Source organism: Cololabis saira, chromosome 23, assembly GCF_033807715.1.
Source record: "Cololabis saira isolate AMF1-May2022 chromosome 23, fColSai1.1, whole genome shotgun sequence".
Classification (NCBI taxonomy): domain Eukaryota; kingdom Metazoa; phylum Chordata; class Actinopteri; order Beloniformes; family Belonidae; genus Cololabis; species Cololabis saira.
In genome coordinates, this window is record NC_084609.1 from 756665 (window position 1) to 779571 (window position 22907).

The 22907-nt window shown below is 45.4% G+C and overlaps 1 protein-coding gene across 1 annotated transcript in view; it reads right to left on the reverse strand.

The window, feature by feature from the left end:
- Nucleotides 1-6642: 6642 nt before the first annotated feature.
- Nucleotides 6643-22907, reverse strand: part of LOC133424433 (NLR family CARD domain-containing protein 3-like) — a 28620-nt gene continuing 12355 nt past the window's right edge. The window contains exons 5-11 of the mRNA XM_061715043.1: nt 17611-17689; nt 17181-17388; nt 13365-15156; nt 12846-13019; nt 12564-12734; nt 7503-7552; nt 6643-7399 (exon numbers count right to left, since the gene is read on the reverse strand). Coding sequence (XP_061571027.1) covers nt 6858-7399; nt 7503-7552; nt 12564-12734; nt 12846-13019; nt 13365-15156; nt 17181-17388; nt 17611-17689 — 3016 coding nt within the window. The 3' untranslated portion in view covers nt 6643-6857. The remainder of the gene's footprint in view (nt 7400-7502; nt 7553-12563; nt 12735-12845; nt 13020-13364; nt 15157-17180; nt 17389-17610; nt 17690-22907) is intronic.

Sequence of the window (22907 nt, forward strand, 5' to 3'; positions counted from 1 at the left end):
ATGGATTATATTTATATCATAGTTATATTATATTTATATCATAGTTATATTATATTTATATCATAGTTATATTATATTTATATCATAGTTATATTTATGATAGAGCTTACATCTTGTATTAAACAGGTTAATTTTGTAAAAATTATATATATTTATACAAATTAGTGTATAGTATAAAAAATAAATACAGACATATAATTTATGTTTAGTTGTGGAAAGGGGGTGGGATTAAATAAGTTTATACTTCCTCCCACTCCTTTTCCAACATGTAACTGAAATATGTGTTTTGATGTTGTTTTTTTTCTTTTTGTGGTGGAATTAACCTGGATTAGTTTTCTTGTCTTTTTTCATGTTTTTTATACATGTTAGAAATAAACAAAAACGAACGAACAAATAGTGCTATAAAAGAGTCTGGATCTCTCTCAATTTTCAAAAAGAGACTAAAACAAAAATTGTTATTAAATTATGTCTAACTCTAAAACTATCTGTGAATGTTTACGTACCAATACCTGATTTATTATTTTTACAAGAATATCTTTGTATCTAGGAAATCTGAGGATCTCAGGGTTTTATTGTGTGTTTTTTAGGTAATAAGGTTATTATATTTATTATATGTATGTGTGTAATTTATAGTAGTTTTGCTGTGTGACTGGGCCCCTAGGAGTTAATCTGTGGAACAGCTTAAATACAGAAATGAAAATGTGGAGCACGTTATTACAATTCAAAAGCTCCTATAAATACTAAATGATTAATAAATATAAAACAAAGGGATAATACACATAGACATGTACATGTGTATGTACTATTGTATTATTGCTTCTATAAATACTGTATAGAATTATATTTATTAATGACATTTTTTTGTGCATCCTTGGGATCGAGGGGTTCGAACCCGCGACCTTCGGATCATGAGCCCGAAGCCCCAACCACTAGGCCACTCCGCTCTCGAACTCCGTGAATATAGTGGAGAAAAAAGGTGAATTAGCCGTTAGCCGTTAGCTCCCCACCTTGCTGTCGTCCATGCCGCGTCAACGGTCCCGTCAGCCGCGAGAAAACACGTCCTAAACCCACGAACTGCGGGTTTAAACATGTCCTAAACCCACGAACTGCGGGTTTAAACACGTCCTAAACCCACGAACTGCGGGTTTATCTCGGTTTGGATTCGCTAGAAAACGAAAAATAAGAAGAAATGTAGATTTTTTTCTCCTCAGTTTACACCGTTGTTCTGCTGCTGCTCCGGCAGACCGAGAACCGCGCATGCGCAGCCGCCTCCTGCGATACGTCACCGTCGCCGCCATATTGGATGTGGCAAGACTGCGCTGTAAACTAATAATGTAAGTGAATGGACTTATTTTCATAAAGCGCCTTTCTACAAAGAAATGTAGGTTTTACGTCTCATTTATTCCTTCACACATGCCTTTTTTTCTCTTTTTTCCTCTTTTTTCCTCCTTTTTTCTCCTTTTTCCGCTTTTTTTTCTCTTTTTTCATCTTTATTTCCTATTTTTTTCCCCCTTTTCTCCTCTTTTTTCCTCTTTTTTCCTCCTTTCATTCCTCTTTTTTCCTCTTTTTTCTCTTTTTTCCTCTTTGTTCCTCTTTTTTCATATTTTTTTCTACAAATAAATGTACGTTTTACGGCTCGTTTATTCATTCACACAGGCACTAATAAACCTGTGAAACAGTTAGGCACCAAATATAATATATTTCATTTTCTCAGAAGGCAAAGAACTTTATTGATCCCACATAGGAGTAATTCATGTTTTATCAGCTATAGAGAACAAGGTAGTGCCGAAAAACAATATATATCCCCCCTCACAAAAATAAGAAAAATAGATAAACATATTTTCTCATCAACAAAACATATTTAAAATTTTTCAAGTAGCAAAATAACATATTTTAACTATTTTTCAGACAATAAAAAAACATTTGAACCATTTTTTCAGACAAAAAAATAACATTTTAGTCACACAAACACAGGCATATATGTCTATGCTGCAGCCTCCTGCTGGCGGGGAGCTGGTACTGCAGCCTCCTGCTGGCGGGGAGCTGGTACTGCAGCCTCCTGCTGGCGGGGAGCTGGTACTGCAGCCTCCTGCTGGCGGGGAGCTGGTACTGCAGTCTCCTGCTGGCGGGGAGCTGGTACTGCAGCCACCACGACCCTCCCGGTCCAGGGTGGAGTAAAACCTCATAACATTAAAGAAAACTCATGTTTGTAGTTTGAAATAATATGTCATTATTATCATATTATAATTATAAATATATATATAGATTATATTAAGTTAAATAGTCCTTTATTTATCCCTGGGGAAATTCGCTTTGTGCAGCAGCAGTACACACAACACACACATGCAGCATAACGGTATTAATAGTAACAACATAATTATATATATATATATATATATATATATATATATATATATATATATATATATATATATATATGTATGTAAGTGTAATTATTTACCTATATATACACTTATAAACATATACATATATATATAAACATATATGTCTCCTCCTCCTCTTCCTTTTCTTCCTCTTCCTCTTCCTCTACCTCTTCCTCCTCCTCCTTTTCCTCCTCTACTCTTCCTCTTCCTCCTCCTCCTCTTCCTCCTCCTCTTCCTCCTCCTCCTCTTCTTCTTCCTCCTTTTCCTCTTTCTCCTACTCTTCCATGGAGGTGTAACGGTGGTGCTGGTACCCTGGAATACATGGGGGTGTAACGGTGGTGCTGGTACCCTGGAATACATGGGGGTGTAACGGTGGTGCTGGTACCCTGGAATACATGGGGTGTAACGGTGGTGCTGGTACCCTGGAATACATGGGGTGTAACGGTGGTACCCTGGAATACATGGGGTGTAACGGTGGTGCTGGTACCCTGGAATACATGGGGGTGTAACGGTGGTGCTGGTACCCTGGAATACATGGGGGTGTAACGGTGGTGCTGGTACCCTGGAATACATGGGGTGTAACGGTGGTGCTGGTACCCTGGAATACATGGGGTGTAACGGTGGTACCCTGGAATACATGGGGTGTAACGGTGGTGCTGGTACCCTGGAATACATGGGGGTGTAACGGTGGTGCTGGTACCCTGGAATACATGGGGTGTAACGGTGGTACCCTGGAATACATGGGGGTGTAAGGGTTCCACAGTTTTACTCCTAAAACGGATATACATCTACCCTTTGTATTTGTTCTTCCTATTGTTGTGTTAAACATTGCTGTTCCCCTGAGGTCGTGTTTGCCCTCTCTTGGCTTGAACAGTTCCTGCATGCAGCCCGGAAGTATTGTTATATTGTTATAAGCCTTATATATTATAATAGTGGTGTTCAGTTTTCTTGTGAACGAGTTGAGTTTATCTCTCTCTACCTTATCTTAAGTCATCTTTGAAAACGTATTTCTTTTCATTGGCTTTTGGTGTACGGTAAATAGTGGCCTACATCTGTGAGAAGTGATTGTGTACTTTGTGTGTCTGTTCTTTGCCGTCTATTTTTTATTACTATTTTATTGATCAACGTAGTACGTTAGTGATTTCATTGTTTCTTCACTTTGTACTGTATTTTCTTTTGGTATTGTTTCATTTTAATGTTTACTGTACAGCACTTTGGTCGACCTGTTTTTAAATGTGCTATATAAATAAAATTGACATTGACATTGACATTATCTGCCAGATGTGGAAGGTGTGTGTGGGTTCCCTGCATCTGCAGATTTAGTTCATTGAGTTTCAGAAACATGTCACTGAGGTATGCAAGTTTCATGATGAACTTCTTATCATTAAACTCATTAAAGATTGCTACCCTCTTCCTCCAAAAAGATGCAGATCTCCTCTCGCAGTTCAAAGACCCTGGATAAGGCTTTCCCAGGTGACGGCCATCGGGCCTCACTGTGAAACTAAACAGCTGTGACGTCGGAGCCCATTTCCTCGTACAGCGCAGGAAAAAGCTGGGTTCTGAGAGGTCGGGTTTTTATGTTTATGTTGTTGTATTTAAGCGGCTCTCCTGCCTTCTCATTATGCTGCTCCTCCATGTCCTTTGACATATCATCAATGCGCCTGGCGATGGTATTGTTTGACAGAGGAATGGCCTTTAGTTTGCTAGCTGATGCTTCAAAAATCATTGTTGAAACTATATCAAGAGCAGCAGGAAGTATTAATTCCTCCACAATAGTGTGCAGCTTTTTACTTTGAGCAACTCTGTATGCAACTTTATCTGAAGTGAGTTGAGCATTGGAGGCACGGACTTTTGTGAAGAGACTCTGTTGTTCACGACAATTCACTTTTTTTCTGAAATAAATCCACTGGCTTGTCTTGGTGCTCAGGATGTGTCGTCTCCAAGTGACGTTTTAACTTGGTTGGCTTCAAACTATCACTAGCTAATATTTTAACTGGCTAATATTTTCAAACACACGACACACGGTGGTCTCTCCTCATCACCCGCCGTTGTACCGGTGAAACCAAAGGCAAGATATGGCTCCTCATATTTGCGTTTCTTTCCAGGTCTTTCCTGGACCAGGACTCAGACCTGGACCAGGAAAAGACCTGGACCAGGACTCAGACCTGGACCAGGACTCAGTCCTGGTCCAGGTCTGAGTCCTGGACCAGGAAAGGACCTGGACCAGGACTCAGACCTGGACCAGGAAAAGACCTGGACCAGGACTCAGAACTGGACCAGGACTCAGACCTGGACCAGCACTCAGACCTGGACCAGGACTCAGACCTGGACCAGGACTCAGACCTGGACCAGGACTCAGACCTGGACCAGGACTCAGACCTGGACCAGGACTCAGAACTGGACCAGGACTCAGACCTGGACCAGGACTCAGACCTGGACCAGGACTCAGACCTGGACCAGGACTCAGAACTGGACCAGGACTCAGACCTGGACCAGGACCCAGACCTGGACCAGGACTCAGACCTGGACCAGGACTCAGAACTGGACCAGGACTCAGACCTGGACCAGCACTCAGACCTGGACCAGGACTCAGACCTGGACCAGGACTCAGACCTGGACCAGGAAAAGGCCCGGCTGACACCAGCAGTGGTTTCAGGAGAGTGTGTGACTCCAAGGTCGTCCACCATCAAGGAGCAGCGTTGAGGCCGAACCGCCACCATCTCCAATAATAATGATAATAATAATGACTTGGTTTTATTTAGCTCCTTCAAGGAACCCAGAGCTTTACAGAGACCGTTATTCATTCATACACATTCTCACTGGTGGTGGTAGCTACGTCTGTAGCCACAGCTGCTACGTTTGTAGCCACAGCTGCTACGTTTGTAGCCACAGCTGCTACGTTTGTAGCCACAGCTGCTACGTCTGTAGCCACAGCTGCTACGTTTGTAGCCACAGCTGCTACGTTTGTAGCCACAGCTGCAACATTTGTAGCGACAGCTGCTACCTTTGTAGCCACAGCTGCTACGTTTGTAGCCACAGCTGCTACGTTTGTAGCCACGGCTGCTACGTTTGTAGCCACAGCTGCTATGTTTGTAGCCACAGCTGCTACGTTTGTAGCCACAGCTGCTACGTTTGTAGCCACAGCTGCTACATTTGTAGCCACAGCTGCTACGTCTGTAGCCACAGTTGCTACGTTTGTAGCCACAGCTGCTACGTCTGTAGCCACAGCTGCCCTGCAGACTGACAGAAGCGTGGCTGCCATATTGACCAAACGGCCCCTCCAACCACCAAACATTCAAACACATTCACACGGGGCAGGTGGGTTAGGTGTCTTGCCCAAGGACACTACGACAGCAACTGGGACAGAGCGGGATTCGAACCACCAACCTTCCCATCATTGGACGACCCGCTCTACCACCTGAGATACTGCTGATCAGCAGCCGCTCCTCTCCAGGCTGATCTTTCTGCACAACCTGCCCAAGACTTTCATCAGCTGGGAGGACACGAGGGATTTTCTAGACTGTTTTCTAGTCAGCAGGAAGTCACAAGCCTCACACCTGCACGTCAGGACAGGTCCTTTCTTCTCATTAGTTTGTCTGGGAGACACTTTAGACAGATAAGATGTGACATTTTCATCTTTGTTGTTACAGAAATGAAACTTTTTCTGTTCAGATGGTTTTATTCAGACCTTTGGCAGCAGACCAATACCCAGCAGGAAACATGTTACATTCTGATGTTTGCCAAGGACATGCAACATAAAAGGTCATTTACATTTATCTAAACATGTTTTGCACAGAAATATGGACATATTTTTTTCTCTTTTTGGTACGACAATACTGGACCAGATCAACTTATCCCTAAACTTAGGATATGTACCTCATGTTTTTAAAGTTGCAGTAAATACACCTTTCCTTAAAAAACTGGTTTCAAGAGTACTTGAATACTTTTAAACATGTTGCTGGTGTTTTTACATGTTGGATGTTACATGAATATTTCCATCTTCTCACTTCATTTTTACATCAACAACTTTGAAAACTGAAGGACTCAAATCAAAACAATCAGATAAATCAATCAAATATTATACAAACTGGAAAAGTTGAATGTAAAATGTAAATGTTTAGATTTGAAGCTCAAACTTTGTTTCAGGGAAGAAACAAGACTTTAAGAATCTAAACGTGAAGTCAAACATGAAAACATTTAGACAGAATTAAGAACCAATTAAAAAAGAAGAATAGTGAGATAAAAATCTAAACAGTCCAGGAAATTATTTAATGTTTAAATGTGAAAAAGATCAAATAAAAATACAATAAACCAAAAAACTAAAGATAAATGGTGATTATCTCCTTCTTCATCATCATCATCATCATCATCATCATCATCATCATCATCATCATGGAGACTCTGAGGAACCAGAACCAGAGTCCAAGTCCAGGATCCAACAGAGACAGTTTCTCTGACCGGAGACTCTGGAGACTAAATTGGACACAGAGACACTGAGGAACCAGACCAGTAGAGTCCAATTCCAGCACAGAGAGGTCCAGAGAAGCTGGTGTTGAAGGTGTGGAGGTGGATCAGTCTGTCAGAGACGACTTCATAGAAGGACAGAGTTCCAGCAGGAACGTCCACGTAAACTGCTGCTCTGCCAGAGACTGGACATGGAGATGAGGAGGTGGTGAATGTGTCTCTGTTATTTTGCCAGACACGGTACTGATCACCTGGAAAACAGTCCAGACTCCAGGAATCATCGTTCCATCCAAACCTACAGTCATCAGAGTCTCCTTTCCTGCTGATTTTTCTGTAACTCAGTGATACAGAAACAGCTCCGCTCCTCTGGACCTCCCAGTAACAGCGACCCGTCAGAACTTCTCTACACAGAAGCTGAGACCAGAAATCAAACCTGTCTGGATGATCATGATACGACTGATCCTTCCCCACATACGTCATCTTCCTGTTGTTGTCAGACAGTTTGATATCCTTGTGGACTGTGTTTGTGTCGACGGTGAGTTGACAGGAATCTGATGGAGAGAACAAACAAGCAGCTGCAGTTATTATTGATCAGTTATTGATCACTGATGGACTCATGAACGAGTGAAGATGGTTGAATAAAAACACACTTACACTTCCTCAGACCTCCTGGTGTCAGAAATCGTTGTCCAGCAGGCTCCACCCTGGAAGGAGGAGGAGGAGGGGGGGGGGTCAGACCAGAACACAGTTGATTCCGTATTTCACAATTATTCCCATGCACGTCTGTCACACTCGCACACACATGAACAATGAGCTAACAATAATGAACAAATAAAGGACAGGATACATTAAAGACAGCAACATGTGTTGGTTCTCTGTTATTTATTGATGTCATAATATACAGGTGAAGGTTGGAATATTTGAATATATTGCAAAACTTAATTTGTTTCAGTAAATTCAACTAAAGGTGAAACAAGTCAAGTCAGATTTATTTATATAGCACAATTCATGCACAAAGCAACTCAAAGTGCTTTAGATAAAACCTGTGTGGGACAAGCAGCAAGAGCAATGCAAGTAAAATACAAAGAGATCAACATCATATCAGAATGATATGATGCATCCAATAGGTTTCTTGAATTACAATCAACATCATACAGAACACAGTAAAAACATTAATAGTAAGATTAAAAAATAAAGTTAAAAATTTAAATAGAAATAAGAAATAAAAGCTAACAGTCCATAAAAAGTGCTGAGGAACATAATTTATTGATATTATTACTATACAAAGATGGTTATTATTATTATTATTGTTAATATGATTATTGTTGTTAGTATATTATGTTATTATTATTATTATTATAGAAATCGGATGGATGAATGAATGGGATGCCTGGGTCTGGGGTCCTCCGTTGTCGGGCCCGCGCGGGTGTCTCCCTGTTGGGGGTTGGTCTTTGTCTGTCTTCTGGCCCTGTTCCACTAGTATCTACTCAGCGCTTCTACCCGCCACGGCCCCGTCTTGTACTTTTCCACTACGGGCCGAGGCGGGTGGAGCCGTGCCAAGCAGATACTTTTTCTGTATCTATTCTGCCGAGGTTCTAACCGGGCTGAGCCGGCCCTGGATCTGACGTCATCCCCCACCACGCCACTGATTGGTCGGGGGGCGGTGCCGGCAGACGTTTGAATCAGGAAGCGGGAGTCAGCGCAAAAGCGACTCGCAGCTCGCGGCAATATTATTATAAAGCGCAAACGTCTGTTTGGTGATCCAACTCTGAGGTGCAGATGTTCATAAACCTGGTGGTTGAGGAGAGAATTAAAAAAAGGAATGTAGACGGAGATAAGGAACGACCAGATCCACAGGAGCTCTGTTTTACTCTCAGCCGCTCACGGCTCCAGCTGATTTCTCATCAGCGCGACACGAACAAAGGGGTTGCGCAATCGAGTACGTCACAGCAGCTTCACCCCAACCCCCCCACTTCTCACCTGGCTGTGGAAAACCAAACGAGGACAAAACGGGTGGAGCTGGGACGAGCCGTCCCGAGGCGAGTTGGGCTAAATAGGTACTAGTGGAAAAGCGCCAATAGAGGGCTGGCTAGACTGGCATTTGCCAGTGAAACCAGCTTGTTCATGTCAGCTGTAAATGGCGTTAGAGGAAGGTTGGGGGATGAGAGCAGGGAGGAGGAAGATGAAAGGGGGGTGGAAAGATGGAGGGGGGGGCTGTAGCTGGAAGCCTCTGAAGGTGGTGAGGTAGGGAACTCCGAAGCCGGGGCAACCGGCTGTTGAGCTGGGCTGGAAGCCTCTGGAGCTGGGGGGGGAGGATCTCTGTTGCAGGGGCATCACTGCTGTGGGGATGGATGCTGGTCTGCTGAATCGAGCTTGGCCCCGGTTAGATGGTAGGGGACCACTCAGTACGTTTACATGCAGAAAAGAGATGGGATTTGGGACATGCAGAAGACCGGATCACTTAGGATTCTTGGTCCCCTTGGGGTGTCCGCCGGGGTGGCCTCGGGGGGGGGGTGGGGCCGGGTCCGGGGAGGGGGCCTCCCCTGACCGGGGGGTGCACGGGCGGGCGCGACGGCGGGGTGGCACCATTCCCAGGTATCTATGTCTTATGTTGTCAGTATGAATGGGAGGATGTTGGACCGTTTCCCCCTCCGTCTGGGGGCTCCGGCGGCGCCGGGGGCGCCCTTGGAGGTACGGTGGGGCCCTTGCCCGGCTCGGGGGGCCGGCCCCCGTCTACTGGACGGCCGGTGGGGGGACGCGGGTGTCTTATCAGGGCCGGCTTTGCTGGTCCTGCTTCCTGGCTTCGGCCTCCGCTCCCCCTCTTGCCCCCCCTACACGATTCATACGCACATAGGCGAAAGGCGGGGGGTCCGGGTCGTGGGGGGCACTGTCCCGCGGGGCCTGGCACTCCCCGCCTCACGGTTTTAACAGCAAAATAGACACTGCACATTCAACACTTAATAAATACATTTGACAAGGACACATAGTTCGGGAGGGGGGGGGTCTGTGTCAATCGATACTTGGCCCTCCCTCCTCCCTGTTTTTATGGCATTAATCACATGCACTCAACACAAGGGGCGGGAGGGGGTCCCACATCACCCGCGTTCCCTCACCGGCCTGGGCCTGGGACGGGTGGGTCGGGTTACCCGGGCCTGGAGGGGCCCGCCGTGCAGCCTGGGGTGCCTTCTGGCGGTGCTGGATCCCCCCGGGGAGGGGGAAACGGTGCGTGATTGTATGTCTGTGTCGGTGGGAATGCGGTATGGAAGGGTCCTGCCATGGAGGATTTGAGCCTCCATTGGCAGGACATCAAAAACTTAATAATTTATCAATATTATTTTATACAAAGATGGTTATTATTATTATTATTATTATTATTAGTATTATTATTAGTATTATTATTATTATTATGTATAGTATATTATATTATTATTAGTATAGGTATCGAATAGGTGAATGGATGAATGAATGGGATGCCTGGGTCTGGGGCCCTCCGTTGTCGGGCCTGCGCGGGTGTCGCCTTGTTGGGGGGTTCCCTCTCTCCGGGCCCGTCTCCGGTCCCCCCCGCTGCCTCTACGGCGGGGCGCCCCCTCTGGTCTTGGAGGGCCACTTTCGTGGGGGACGGGTGCGCCTGCCCGCGTCGGCGGCCGGGGCGGCTCTGTCTCTCCGGGCAGGCTGGCCCCCTGCCGGGTGGGGGTCGTTGGCCTGAAGGGTGAGGGCCTCCTGGCCGCGTGTCCGGCCCGGACCGGGTGGCCGGGGATTGCCTGGGTCGCGGTCCGCCGCCGCGGGATCCCTGGCTGCTTCTTTCCGCGCCGTGGGGGCCCCGCCCGCGGGCCCCTTCGGCCGCCGCCGGGTGGGGGGGGGGCCTCGCAGGCGGTGGGTTGCCTCCCTCCTACTTCTCCCCTCTGTGGGGTTGCCGGTGGCCTGGGTTCCGGGCTCTTCCTTGTCGGCCTCTGGTCTCGCGGGTGGCGGGGTTGCTCCCCCCCCTCCCCCACTATAGATACACTTCAGGTGGAGCTTTGTTTGGTTTATTACACACACACACACACACACACACACACACACACACACACACACACACACACACACACACACACACACACACACACACACACATACACACACACATATAGTCATTTAGTCACATGCATACACACACACACACACACACACACACACACACATGCATGATCATATACATACACACACACACACACATAGACATACACACTGGCTTGTTCACCTGCATGCTGGCTCTCTAGTTTTTGGGTTTAGGTAGCGGTAGCGATAGCTTAGCTCAGACTGCGATCAGATCTCAAGATTTAGGTCGATTGCTGTTCGTGTTTTGGATGGCTCCGTGCCGGTTTCGTGCTTTGTTTGTGGTTTTTTTGTTGCAGATTTCCAGTGCTTGACGTGTGTCTCCGTGTGTTCCTGCTTCCTGGATTGGCAGTGGATGTCGTCAACCCCCCCCCCCACCCCCCCAAAAAAAAAAAAAAAAAAAAAAAAAAAACACTGGGTTTGTATGTGTATATTTATGTATGTCTACGCATATGTGTGCGTATATATATGTATATATTACATATAGTAATAATGCACATATATACACTTTTGGTTTCTACCGTCATGGTATCAATCAATAATATGTGTGCAGACAAGGTAAAAAAAAAAAAAAAAAAAAAAAAAAAAAAAAGGATTCTTGGTCCCCCGAAGCCGGTCCCTCGGGTTCCCCCTGACCCACCTTCTACGCCCCGAGGACGACCCCCCAAACTGTCTCGCCGGTCAACCCGGCCTCGAGGGCGGCCCCCACAACTTTGACCATGTGTTGGTGTTGGAATTATTGTAAATAAGTAGTAAGTTATCATGCTCGCTATTAACAGAACGTATGATAATTTGCTTACGCCTGTGACACACTGATAAAGAATGTTGTGTTAAGTGATTAAAAAGTGCTGCACAAGAAGTTTCCTGTTTATCAGAATGAAGCAGAAGTCTGCAGAGAAGAGAAAACTTCTTGTTACTAACGAACAAGAACAAAAACAATTTATACCTGTCCACTGACTGCGACCACTCCCCTTCCCCTCCCTTTAGGGGCGCAGTCAGCTATGTAACCTAGGCAGTGCCCAGAGTGAATAAAAGCAAAGGAAGCAGCAGAGACGGGTTAGAGTTAGTTGGGATTGTAACGTTTCAACTGCTCTCCTTGTGCAAGTCAAAAGATACTTACTGTGTACTGTGTCTGTTTTTGTCTCCAAAAAGTGTGATGTTAAGAATGTTAAGTGTTTGAACCTAACAGTTGGCCTGGGCCCTCCTCCGGGCCCTTTCCACCCACCCTGGGGTGGTTTTTTGTGATGCTTCATTGGAACATCTGGGATTTGTCCCTTGAGGGGGGGGGGGGGGGGGTAATGTCATGGCTTGACATTTCCCCCAGTTTGAGTTTCAGTTCTGTCCCTCCTGTTTCCCATCCGCCCTGATTGTCTGCACTTGTGTTTCGTTATCCCCTGTGTATATCTAGTCTTGCCTTTCCCCTTCTCCCTGCTGTGTGTCCTACCTGAGAGTTTCCTACCTTATAGTGTCCTACCTGAGAGTGTCCTACCTGAGTGTCCTACCTGAGAGTTTCCTACCTGAAAGTTTCCTACCTGAGAGTGTCCTACCTGGGCGTTTCCTACCTGAGAGTGTCTTACCTGAGAGTGTCCTTCCTGAGTGTCCTACCTGAGAGTGTCCTACCTGAGAATGTCCAGCTTCCAGCGGGGATCCTCCAGTCTAGACAGAAGCTTCCCTGCTGACTCCCCTGGATGGTTGTAGCTCAGGTCCAGCTCTCTCAGGTGGGAGGGATTGGAGGTCAGAGCTGAGACCAGAGAAGAACTTCCTTCCTCTGAGATCAGACAGCCTGACAGCCTGCAGACACACAACACAGGTCTGCTGCATGTTCTCTGCTCAAGTGTCCTTCTGCAGACATGTTTAGCAGCATGTTCACTGGAACTGGAGAAGACTTGAATGAATCCTCACCTGAGAGACTCCAGTTTACAATGTGGACTCTCCAGTCCAGGACACAGATGCTCCAGTCCAGAATCCTTCAGGTCGTTGTTGCTCAGGTCCAGTTCTGTCAGACTGTAGGACTGAGAGCTGAGAACTGAGGACAGAAGTGGACAGATGTCCTCTGAGAGGTTACAGCCACTCAGTCTGCAGATGGAAGAAAAGAACAACAACCAGGTTATTTCACTGTTGTGGAAGAAAATTTAGTTGTGTCTCCAACTGTTCTGCTGGTCTTCAGCTCATCCTGCCTCCCCAGTACAAACATAAATGAAAGTGTTTCCTTGTCAGAGTTCATGCTTGTGTGTGATTTTAGGTCTAATGTGTTATTAAAGTCTCTGGAAATGAAAGAACCAGCGCAAACTCACTCATGTGAGGTTGTACTGAAAAAAGACCTAAACAAGTGAAGAAAACATTAAATGTGGAGGTAAAACCAGACGTAGTCAGAAACTAGCCTCCACTGCAGAGGTCCAACATGTGTCTTTTGGTACTTACAGAGCTTTCTTGGAGGCTTTGACCACCGGCAGCAGCCTCCGTAGAACCTCCTCTGAAGCTGAGAACTTCTTCAGGTCAAACACCTCCAGATCTTCTTCTGATGACAGTAAGATAAAGGCCAGAGCCGACCACTGAGCAGGAGACAGTTTATCTCTGGAGAGACTTCCAGACCTCAGGAACCGTTGGACCTCCTCCAGCAGAGAACCATTGTTCAGTTCATTCAGACAGTGGAACAGGTTGATGCTTCTCTCTGCAGACAGACCATTACTGATCTTCTTCTTGATGTATTTAACTGTTTCCTGATTGTTCTGTGAACTTCTTTGTTTTGGTTCCAACAGACCTCGTAGGAGAGTCTGATTGGTCTCCAGTGAAAGACCCAGAAGGAAGCGCAGGAACAAGTCCAGGTGTCCGTTTGGACTCTGTAAGGCCTTGTCCACAGCACTCTGATAGAGCTGAGTCTCTGCTCTTGTTTTAAACCACCTGGAGGTGTTCTTTTTTTCCTCCAGCTGGTTGACTCCAGAGTTGATGAAGGTCTGATGGACATGAAGAGCAGCCAGAAACTCCTGAACACTCAGATGGATGAAGCAGAAGACCTGGTCCTGGTACAGGCTGCTCTCCTCTCTAAAGATCTGGGTGAACACTCCTGAGTAAACTGAAGCCTCTCTGAGATCGATGCCACACTCTCTCAGGTCTGATTCATAGAAGATCAGGTTTCCTTCAGGTTTCTGCAGCTGCTCAAAAGCCAGTTTTCCCAGAGACTCCACCATCTTCCTGCTCTCTGGACTCCAGTGTTGATCCGTCACAGCTCCTCCGTCATACTTGACCTTCTTCAGTTTGGCCTGGACTACCAGGAAGTGGATGTACATCTCAGTCAGGGTCTTGGGCAGCTCCCCTCCCTCTCTGGTTTCCAGGACTTTCTCCAGGACCGTAGCAGTGATCCAGCAGAAGACTGGGATGTGACACATGATGTGGAGGCTCCGTGATGTCTTGATGTGGGAGATGATCCTGGTCTGCTGCTCCTCATCTCTGAACCTCTTCCTGAAGTATTCCTTCTTCTGTGGGTCAGTGAACCCTCTGACCTCCGTCACCATGTCAACACACTCAGGAGGGATCTGATTGGCTGCCGCAGGTCGTGTGGTGATCCAGAGACGAGCAGAAGGAAGCAGCTTCCCCCTGATGAGGTTTGTCAGCAGCACATCCACTGAGGTGGACCTTCTGGGGTCACTGACGATTGTAGAGTTGTGGAAGTCCAGAGGAAGTCGACACTCATCCAGACCGTCAAAGATGAACACGACCTGGAACTCTTCAAAGCTGCAGATTTTTCTGGTTTCAGAGAAGAATCGATGAACTAGTTCCACCAAGCTGAACTTCTCCTCTCTCAGCACATTCAGCTGTCTGAAGGTGAATGGAAGCAGGAACTGGATGTCCTGGTTGGTTCTGCCTTCAGCCCAGTCCAGACTGAACTTCTGTGTTAGGACTGTTTTCCCGATACCGGCCACTCCCTTCGTCATCACCGTTCTGATTGGTCCTCCTCTTCCAGGTGGGGGTTTAAAGATGTCTTCCTGTCTGATGGCTGTTTCTGCTCCGTCTGGTTTCCTGGAAGCTGCTTCAATCTGTCTGACTTCATGTTCTTCATTGACCTCTCCGGTCCCTCCCTCTGTGATGTAAAGCTCCGTGTAGATCTGCTCCAGAAGGGTTGTATTTCCTGCTTTAGTGATCCCCTCAGACACATGCTGGTACTTCTTCTGCAGCTGACCTTTGAGTTTGGATTGACAAACGGCAGCAACGATCTCTAAATAAAGATGAAATAAAGAAAACCACGTAGTGATTAAAACCAGCCCAAATCAAGTTCTACTTCCTCTAAAGAATCAACATTTCAACATTCACTGATCAGCCGTTCAATGAGGATTATTGAAGCGTTTTCCTCCCAAAAACCCCTCCGATCAATCAGAGGAACAACAACAGTCAGTACGGTTACATGCAGCAGTTCAATCGGGTTGCAGATCGTATCAGATAATGACATGCAGAAGATCGGATCACTTGTCTGAGTATACATGCTGTTCACAGATCAGACTGAATCAGATTGAATAACCCACTGTAAGCAGAGCATGGCTGACTCCATGACGCTAGGTGGCGCTGTACCCAAGGTAACCATTTCAACGAAGAGCCACTTCCGGTTGACCTCCGCTTACCAACAAGAAGAAAGAAAGATGGCGTCCAAGCACCTCGACGAGGCTACAGCGGCCTACATTTCGTGCATTCTGTACCTTTTAGTGCTGATTATGAAAAGAACAACGGATCTTTTGACTGCAGTGATGATAGAACGACGCCGGCTGTGGTGCAGGGTTGGTGCCAGAGCAAATATTCAGAGGGGGCACGAGGCTCCAAATCAGTCGTGAAGGACAGCATTTTAAGGAAAAAAGTGCATTCTCACTGCTTTCCCATTAATAATCTGTCTAAAACAGCCCTTCTCAACCTTTTTTCAGTCATGACACCTTTCAAAAGTGAATAAAATCTCACGACACCCCAGAGTAAAATATAATTAAAAACCGCACTGCATCGCTCTGACTGTAAATGCATAAGTCCCGTTTATTTTGTATCAATAACTTGAACACAATAACTGCACCAGAGTAGAAGTCATCGTTCACTGTTGTGCTTGGTTGCCACGCTGATGGACAGAAACTATGGTGATTTTTAAAAGAAAGACTGCCTAAAGAGACTTTTCCAGCTGGCTTTTCCAGCCGCCTGATTTATGGCCCCGCGTTAAATCGACGCAGAGCCTACGGCGCAATCTCTGCGTTGGTTAACGCGGAACCATAAATCAGCCTTAAGGCTGCGAGCGGCGTGGGAGCAATGGATGACTGAGGGACAACAGTTTCACCAAGAGTGGAAGGCATCGCCGGGCAAGCTATGCCACAGTTTGCAGATGGATTGTTGATGTGTGGGCACATGTCTGCTGAAATAAAGTATAATCAAACAAAGTTTTGCTCCCACTCTATTTTTAAATACGCACACTTGTGTGCTTGTGTGTGTGTTCTGCGGCGCGCGTGTGTGTGTGTGTGTGTGTAGACGGCGCCTTTTCGGTCAGTGCGCCGTGTGTGTATTTTAAATACATAAATGACACAAATCCACACGGCGCCCATATGGTCGCGAAAATACGGTATTTATATATGAAATGTCAGAATAGGTAATTTTTTGACGACACCCCTGAAGCAATCAGACGACACCCCAGGGTGCTACTACTGAGCATGCGCCGTCTCCTTTCACTTCCGGGTGAATCCCCTCCCCCGGGGGAAAACCCCACCCTGGGAAATTCTCGAGCTTGCGCAGACTGCAATATCAGATGTCCCCGTATACATGGCGTTAACAACCCGTTTGCGACTGGGTTATCTAGGTGCTCCAACCTGGTTAATGAATCCGGTTAGTCAGTCCCACATAGGTCCGAACTAGATCGGGTTCAGGTGTTTACATGCAGTTTAAAAGTCTGAACGATGTCTTATCCGATCTGCAACCCGATTGAATTGCTGCGTGTAAACGTGCTGACTGTTTCCTCTACGACTCACTTCAGACACACAAGTTGTGTTTGTTTTGTGTTTGCTGGAACTGAATATTGAATCCACACGGTTCAACTCTTTAGAATAAAATTGTTATTTACTGGGATATAAATGACCCTAATAATGAGATGTTCCTAACAGAAGATGAGCTGAGTTCCTCCACCTTCCAGTGGGTTTAATGTTGTGTCTGATCTGTGAATGTTCTACTGAGACATTGGGTGTGGTTTATCCAGCAGCTCAGATGTTCAGAGAAACGTCTTACTGCTCTGCAGGAGGTCGGCCAGCTTCTCCTGCTTCCTCCTCCTCAGGAACTTCACTGTGATCTTCATGAATGTCTCTCTGACGCTCTTCTGCTCTTCATCTCCATCCTCCTCCAGACTCTCTGAGGATTCTGGGTAATCTGGACTCAGAACCTTCTGGATCTTCTTCAGCTCGTCCTTCACAAACATGACGATGTCATCCTCCAGCAGCTGGAACAGAAGACCACATGAAGGACACAACCAAACTGAAATCATGGAGACAAACATCAGGTCCATGATGGACAGACTGACAGTCCACTGGTCTCCAGAGACCAGCATGGAGACAAACATCAGGTCCATGTTGGACAGACTGACAGTCCACTGGTCTCCAGAGACCAGCATGCAGATGGACATCAGGACAACAGATGGAGAAGCAGTTTGTCATGTACAGACCTGAAAGATGGAGTCCAGCTGGGTCTGATGCTGCTGGACAGACGGACCACTGGGGGACTCTGAGATCTGCTGGTCCACTCTGTGGAGGAATCATGAAGAACTAGGTCACATGATGTATGTACGTCCATGGAGTCATGTTTGGATGTGTTTAAGAATAATATAAAATCCAGTTCAGGAATCCGCTGTGGGGTTGAGAGTTTTATTTCAGTAAGCCGGCGGTGAGCAGGACCAGCAAAGATCGTGTCTGAAGTTGGTATGCCGACCCAGAGAGGTTTGACAACAGGGCTTTTATACAAAAGGTTCAAAGCACAGATGGCAAGATCAACAAACCAAAGGTGAAAGACAAGAAGCAATTAAAAGCTATTTACAGTCAGATGTGATCGTTCAGTTGGAACTAGCCCATAGTCAGTCAGGAACTCCATCATATGGCATTTCCGTGGTTCAAGTCTTCGTTTCTGCAGGGTTAGGAAGCTGAAGCTACTTGCAAGGTGTCGTCCCAGCAGGGGTATGAGGCTGAAGCTACTTGCAAGGTGTTGTCTCTGCAGGGGTGTAGGAAGCTGGAACTTGCGTGACAATGTGTCTCAACAGATGAAAACAGTCCACTAAAGGGCTTCCTGTCATGTTAAAGGTTGGCTGGTCCTCCTGAGACTGAGGACGTCCACGTCTTACTCCCAGTACAAGCTTTCAATCTGGTGGTACAAGAAGGTCCAGCAAGTGTCTACAAAGACCAGATTCTCAACAGATCAATGTTCACATGGTTCGAGGAACCATCGTCCTCCTGCATCCAGCAACACCGTCCACCTGAGGAGAACTTCCTCCCTAAATGATGTTGCAACCGCAGCAGAAAGATGCCCCCTGTTGGACAAACCGGTGAACTACAGTCACACAGAAGAGACTCCAACACCCCCTTTATAGTCTGCTAGGGTTAGTGTTAGGTTAGTGATTGCGGCCCCCTGAGGGGAACCAATACGCTTCTGCCGCCTACGCTCGTTAGGGGTCAGGGTTAGGTTCAGGGGTTAGGTTAAGGGGTTAGGGTTAGGTTAAGGAATCAGGGTTAGGTTTGGGGGTTAGATTTAGGGGTTAGATTTAGGGGTTAGGTTTAGGGGTCAAGGTTAGGTTTGGGGGTTAGGTTTAGGGGTTAGGGGTCAGGGTTAGGTTCAGGGGTTTTTTCAGGGTTAGGTTAGGGGGTTAGTCAGGGTTAGGTTAATGGTTAGGTTAAGGGGTTAGGGTTAGGTTAAGGGGTTAGGTTAAGGGTTCAGGGTTAGGTTAAGGGGTTAGGGGTTGGGATTAGATTTACGAGTTAGGGTTAGGTTAAGGGGTTAGGTTAAGGGGTTAGGGTTAGGTTAAGGGTTCAGGGTTAGGTTAAGGGGTTAGGGGTTGGGATTAGGTTTAGGGGTTAGGGTTAGGTTAGGGGGAGGGTTCCGTTAAGGTTAGGTTTCGGGTGTGGGTTAGGGTTAGGGTTAGGGTTAGGTTGAGCTTTTGGGTGTTAGGGCTAGGTTACTTGCCGAGATAAATTCCCGGTTAGGGATTTGGGGTCCGGGTTAGGGTGTGTGTAGATGAGGTATGATGACTTCTTGTATTGTGTCAGATGAATGTAAGTGAGGTATGGGGACCCCTTGTGGTTGGGATGTGTCAGGTGCGTGTAGTGCGTATATTTGCGCTTTTAAAGTAAATCGGAAGTTTTTAAGTTTATTTAAGATAACTAAAAAGATTTAAGATTTTAAGAAAGGTATTTAGTATTTTAAAGTAAATCCGAAGTTATTGAGAGGATGACCCTGTTTACATACCTGCCAACACTCCCGATTTATGCGGGAGTCTCAGGATTTTCAACCATTTCTCCCGCCCTGCTCCCGATTTGTAATTTCTCCCGCTTATCTCCCAATTTTAAAGTGAAATGAGTCAATGGGGTTTCATGTGTCGTGGTACCTGACAACCTGGCAACCCAACCCAAAGCTCCCGCCCTACGTGCCTTGCTTGCCATACGTCACTGCCTACGTCCAAGCTATGTAGACGCCCCATCAAGCGCTGAGCCGTACGTCAACGCCACCGCCATATTGGATGTTCAAGACTGCGCTGTAAACTAATACAAGTAAATGGACTTATTTTCATAAAGCGCCTTTCTATAAAGAAATGTACGTTTTACGTCTCATTTATTCATTCACACACGCACTAATATACTTGGGAAACAGTTAGGCACCAAATATAATATATTTAATTTTCTCAGATGGCAAAAATAAGAACTTTATTGATCCCACATAGAGTAATTCATGTTATATCAGCTATAGAGAACAAGGTAGTGCCGAAAAACAATATCCCCCTCACAAAAATAAGAAAAATAGAGAAACATATTCTCTCATCAGCAAAGCATATTTTACATAAACATATTTTAAAATTTCCAAGTTACAAAATAACATATTTGAACCATTTTTCAGATTTCTTCAGTTATTTTATTGTCTGGAAAATGGTTAAAATATGTTATTTTGTTATTTGAAAATTTGTTTTGTTTGAGAAAATGCTTTGAAAAAAAGCTGAGGGAAGAATTGGTGGAGTATCAAGTCATAGCAAGCAAGGATCTCCCACAGGAAGAGAGAGTTGAAGATTCTTGGTTTTTCTTCTAGGGAAAGAGGAGAGCTTTACAAATCTGGCATCACTGATGAAGGCAATGCTCTGCATCCCTCACAGCAATGCAAGCTCAGAGAGGTCATTCAGCATGGTGAAAAAGATCTTCACAGAAAACACAATGAGTATGGATAATTCTACTCTTTGCGCACTCCTTTCTTGCAAGATAAACCATACCAGCCCTGGCCACAAGTATGTTCCTCCAAGACAGTGATTGAAGCTGCAAAGTCTGCAACTACAATTACAACAGGTCCCTGGGGGACAAAGGGAACCTGGAAAATTGAAGTCCTGGACACACACACGCCCACACACACACACACACACACACACACACACACACACACACACACGCCGACACACACACACACACACACAACACACACGCACACGCACACACACACAACACACACACACACACACACACACACACACACACACACACACACACACCACCATCACCACCACCTCAGTGCGTGATTCAGTATGTGTGTGGTAGAAGATGACATTATTGACAGCATTGTTTTTTGTTATTATTGTATGTACAATTGTATATTGTATTTTATTGGGGTTAGGGTGTACTGTGTTGACGCTGCCATGTTTAAGGGCTGGAATGCCGATAGGAAACCATAACGGAGGAAATAACTCAGTCACAATCATCCACTTCGTTTGACTGGCATATGCCGCTGCACTCACAGCTGGAGCCGGCAAGCCGGAGTCATTTATTGACAATCACAAATCAAAAACACCTGTGTGACTCCACCCACTTCCGGTTAGTGTGGTCAATAGAAGAACATAAACAAAAAACATCCAACACCCCCACTTGTTCTTAGATTGCCAGCACATATCACATAACAGCCATCATTTCAAACACCAAAAATGAAACATACAAATTTAGCCATTCTGGCTTTGGTTACAGATTTTGTGAATATGTCTGCCACCATATCTTCTGTTGGACAAAAAACAACGGTAACTCGCTGCAATAATGAGGTCATCAACCCAAATGAATTCTGAACAAAACCATTTCCTGTGAGATAATCATGAAGCATTTTGTTCCAGTTTCTTCCTGACTGTTTAAGACCATAAAGAGATTTATTAAGTCTAAAGACTAATTTCTCACCAGTATCTGACTTGACTTCAAATCCTTCTGGTTGTTCTACAAACACTTCACAATCGATCGGGGCATGAAGGTATGCAGTCTTTACATCCATCTGATGTAGTTCTAAATCATACTGCGCTGCAAGCTGCATTAAGCTACGTACAGATGTCATATCAGCAGTAGGAGAAAAAGTTTCTTTAAAATCAATGCCAGCAACTTGACTGTAGCCTTTTGCCACGTATCTAGCTTTGTAAATAGTTTCTACAGGACTTTCCTTTACAGCATAAACCCACCTGCCCCCCACTGCATGTTTGCCCTCAGGTAAGGTGGTTAAGGTAAAGGTGTCATTCTCCTGCAAAGAATCCATTTCCTCCTTCATAGCTTTAGCCCATAATTCTGATTTTGAGGAGCTAATTGCTTCCTTCATTGTCTGGGGGACACCACATGCAACTCTATAGCAATAGTCAATAGTAATTTCCGGATCCTCGACACATTTTACCTCATGAGAAGAATCTGTGTAGTACTGAGGAGGTCTCCTCTCTCTCTTTGGGTAACGTGTAATATGACTGCTTTCTCCCCCATCTGTGCTCACATTTGTGTCACTGGTCTCATCTTTTATTTCTTGTGGAGCTATTTGCACCAGGTCAGATTTTGGTAACTCCATGCCAACTCTCTCTCTAGACAAAACATGCTCCTCTATTTCTTCATCTGTCTGAGTATAGCATTCATTAGCTTTCTTTGTGATGAACTTCATCAGCCTGTTTTTCAGTATTCTTCCTGTGTCTGGATAAAAGACAAGATATGCAGGACTGTTTTTATCATAACCTACAAAAATCCCTTTGTCACAGCGTGCATCCAGCTTTTTCTTATCATGATTGTAGGCATAGCATTCTGACCCAAAAATTCTCATTAGAGAGAGATCAGGCTTCTTTCCAGTTAACACAGTGTATGGAGTTTGCTTGAGCCGTCTGTTGTAACACCAATTACGAATAATTGCAGCAGCCTGAACTGCAAAAGTCCACAACTCTTTTGGTAAATTACTCTCAATTAACATGCACCGGGCCATCTCAAATAAAGTCCTCCAACTTCTTTCAGCTGTCCCATTCTGATGGGGGGAATGAGGGGCTGATCTTTCATGTCTAATGGAATTTCTGCTGAGCAGTGACTGAAAATCACATGATGTAAATTCAGTTCCATTATCTGATCTTAAAGTTTTAATTTTACCATAAGGTGCAACATCAGCAATACACTTTTCTGTACCTTTAACAGCATCACTCTTGGCTTTTAAGAAATAAGTAAAGATGGCACCAGAATAGTCATCAGTAAATGCTAAAGCATATCTAAATCCATCTTTAGCTACAGGCTGTACTGGTCCAGCCAGGTCTGCATGTACTAGTTCTAGAACACCCTTTGCTTTTTCATCCGGTTCTCGGTTTCGGCTCTGTGCAAATTTTCCTTGAATACACACTTCACATTTCATTTCAGACTTTTCAGATTTGTTCTTAATTTTCATACCCTTTGCAACACTCTCCAGACTCAACACATCATCGTAATTACAATGGCCTAAAATTTCATGTCACGT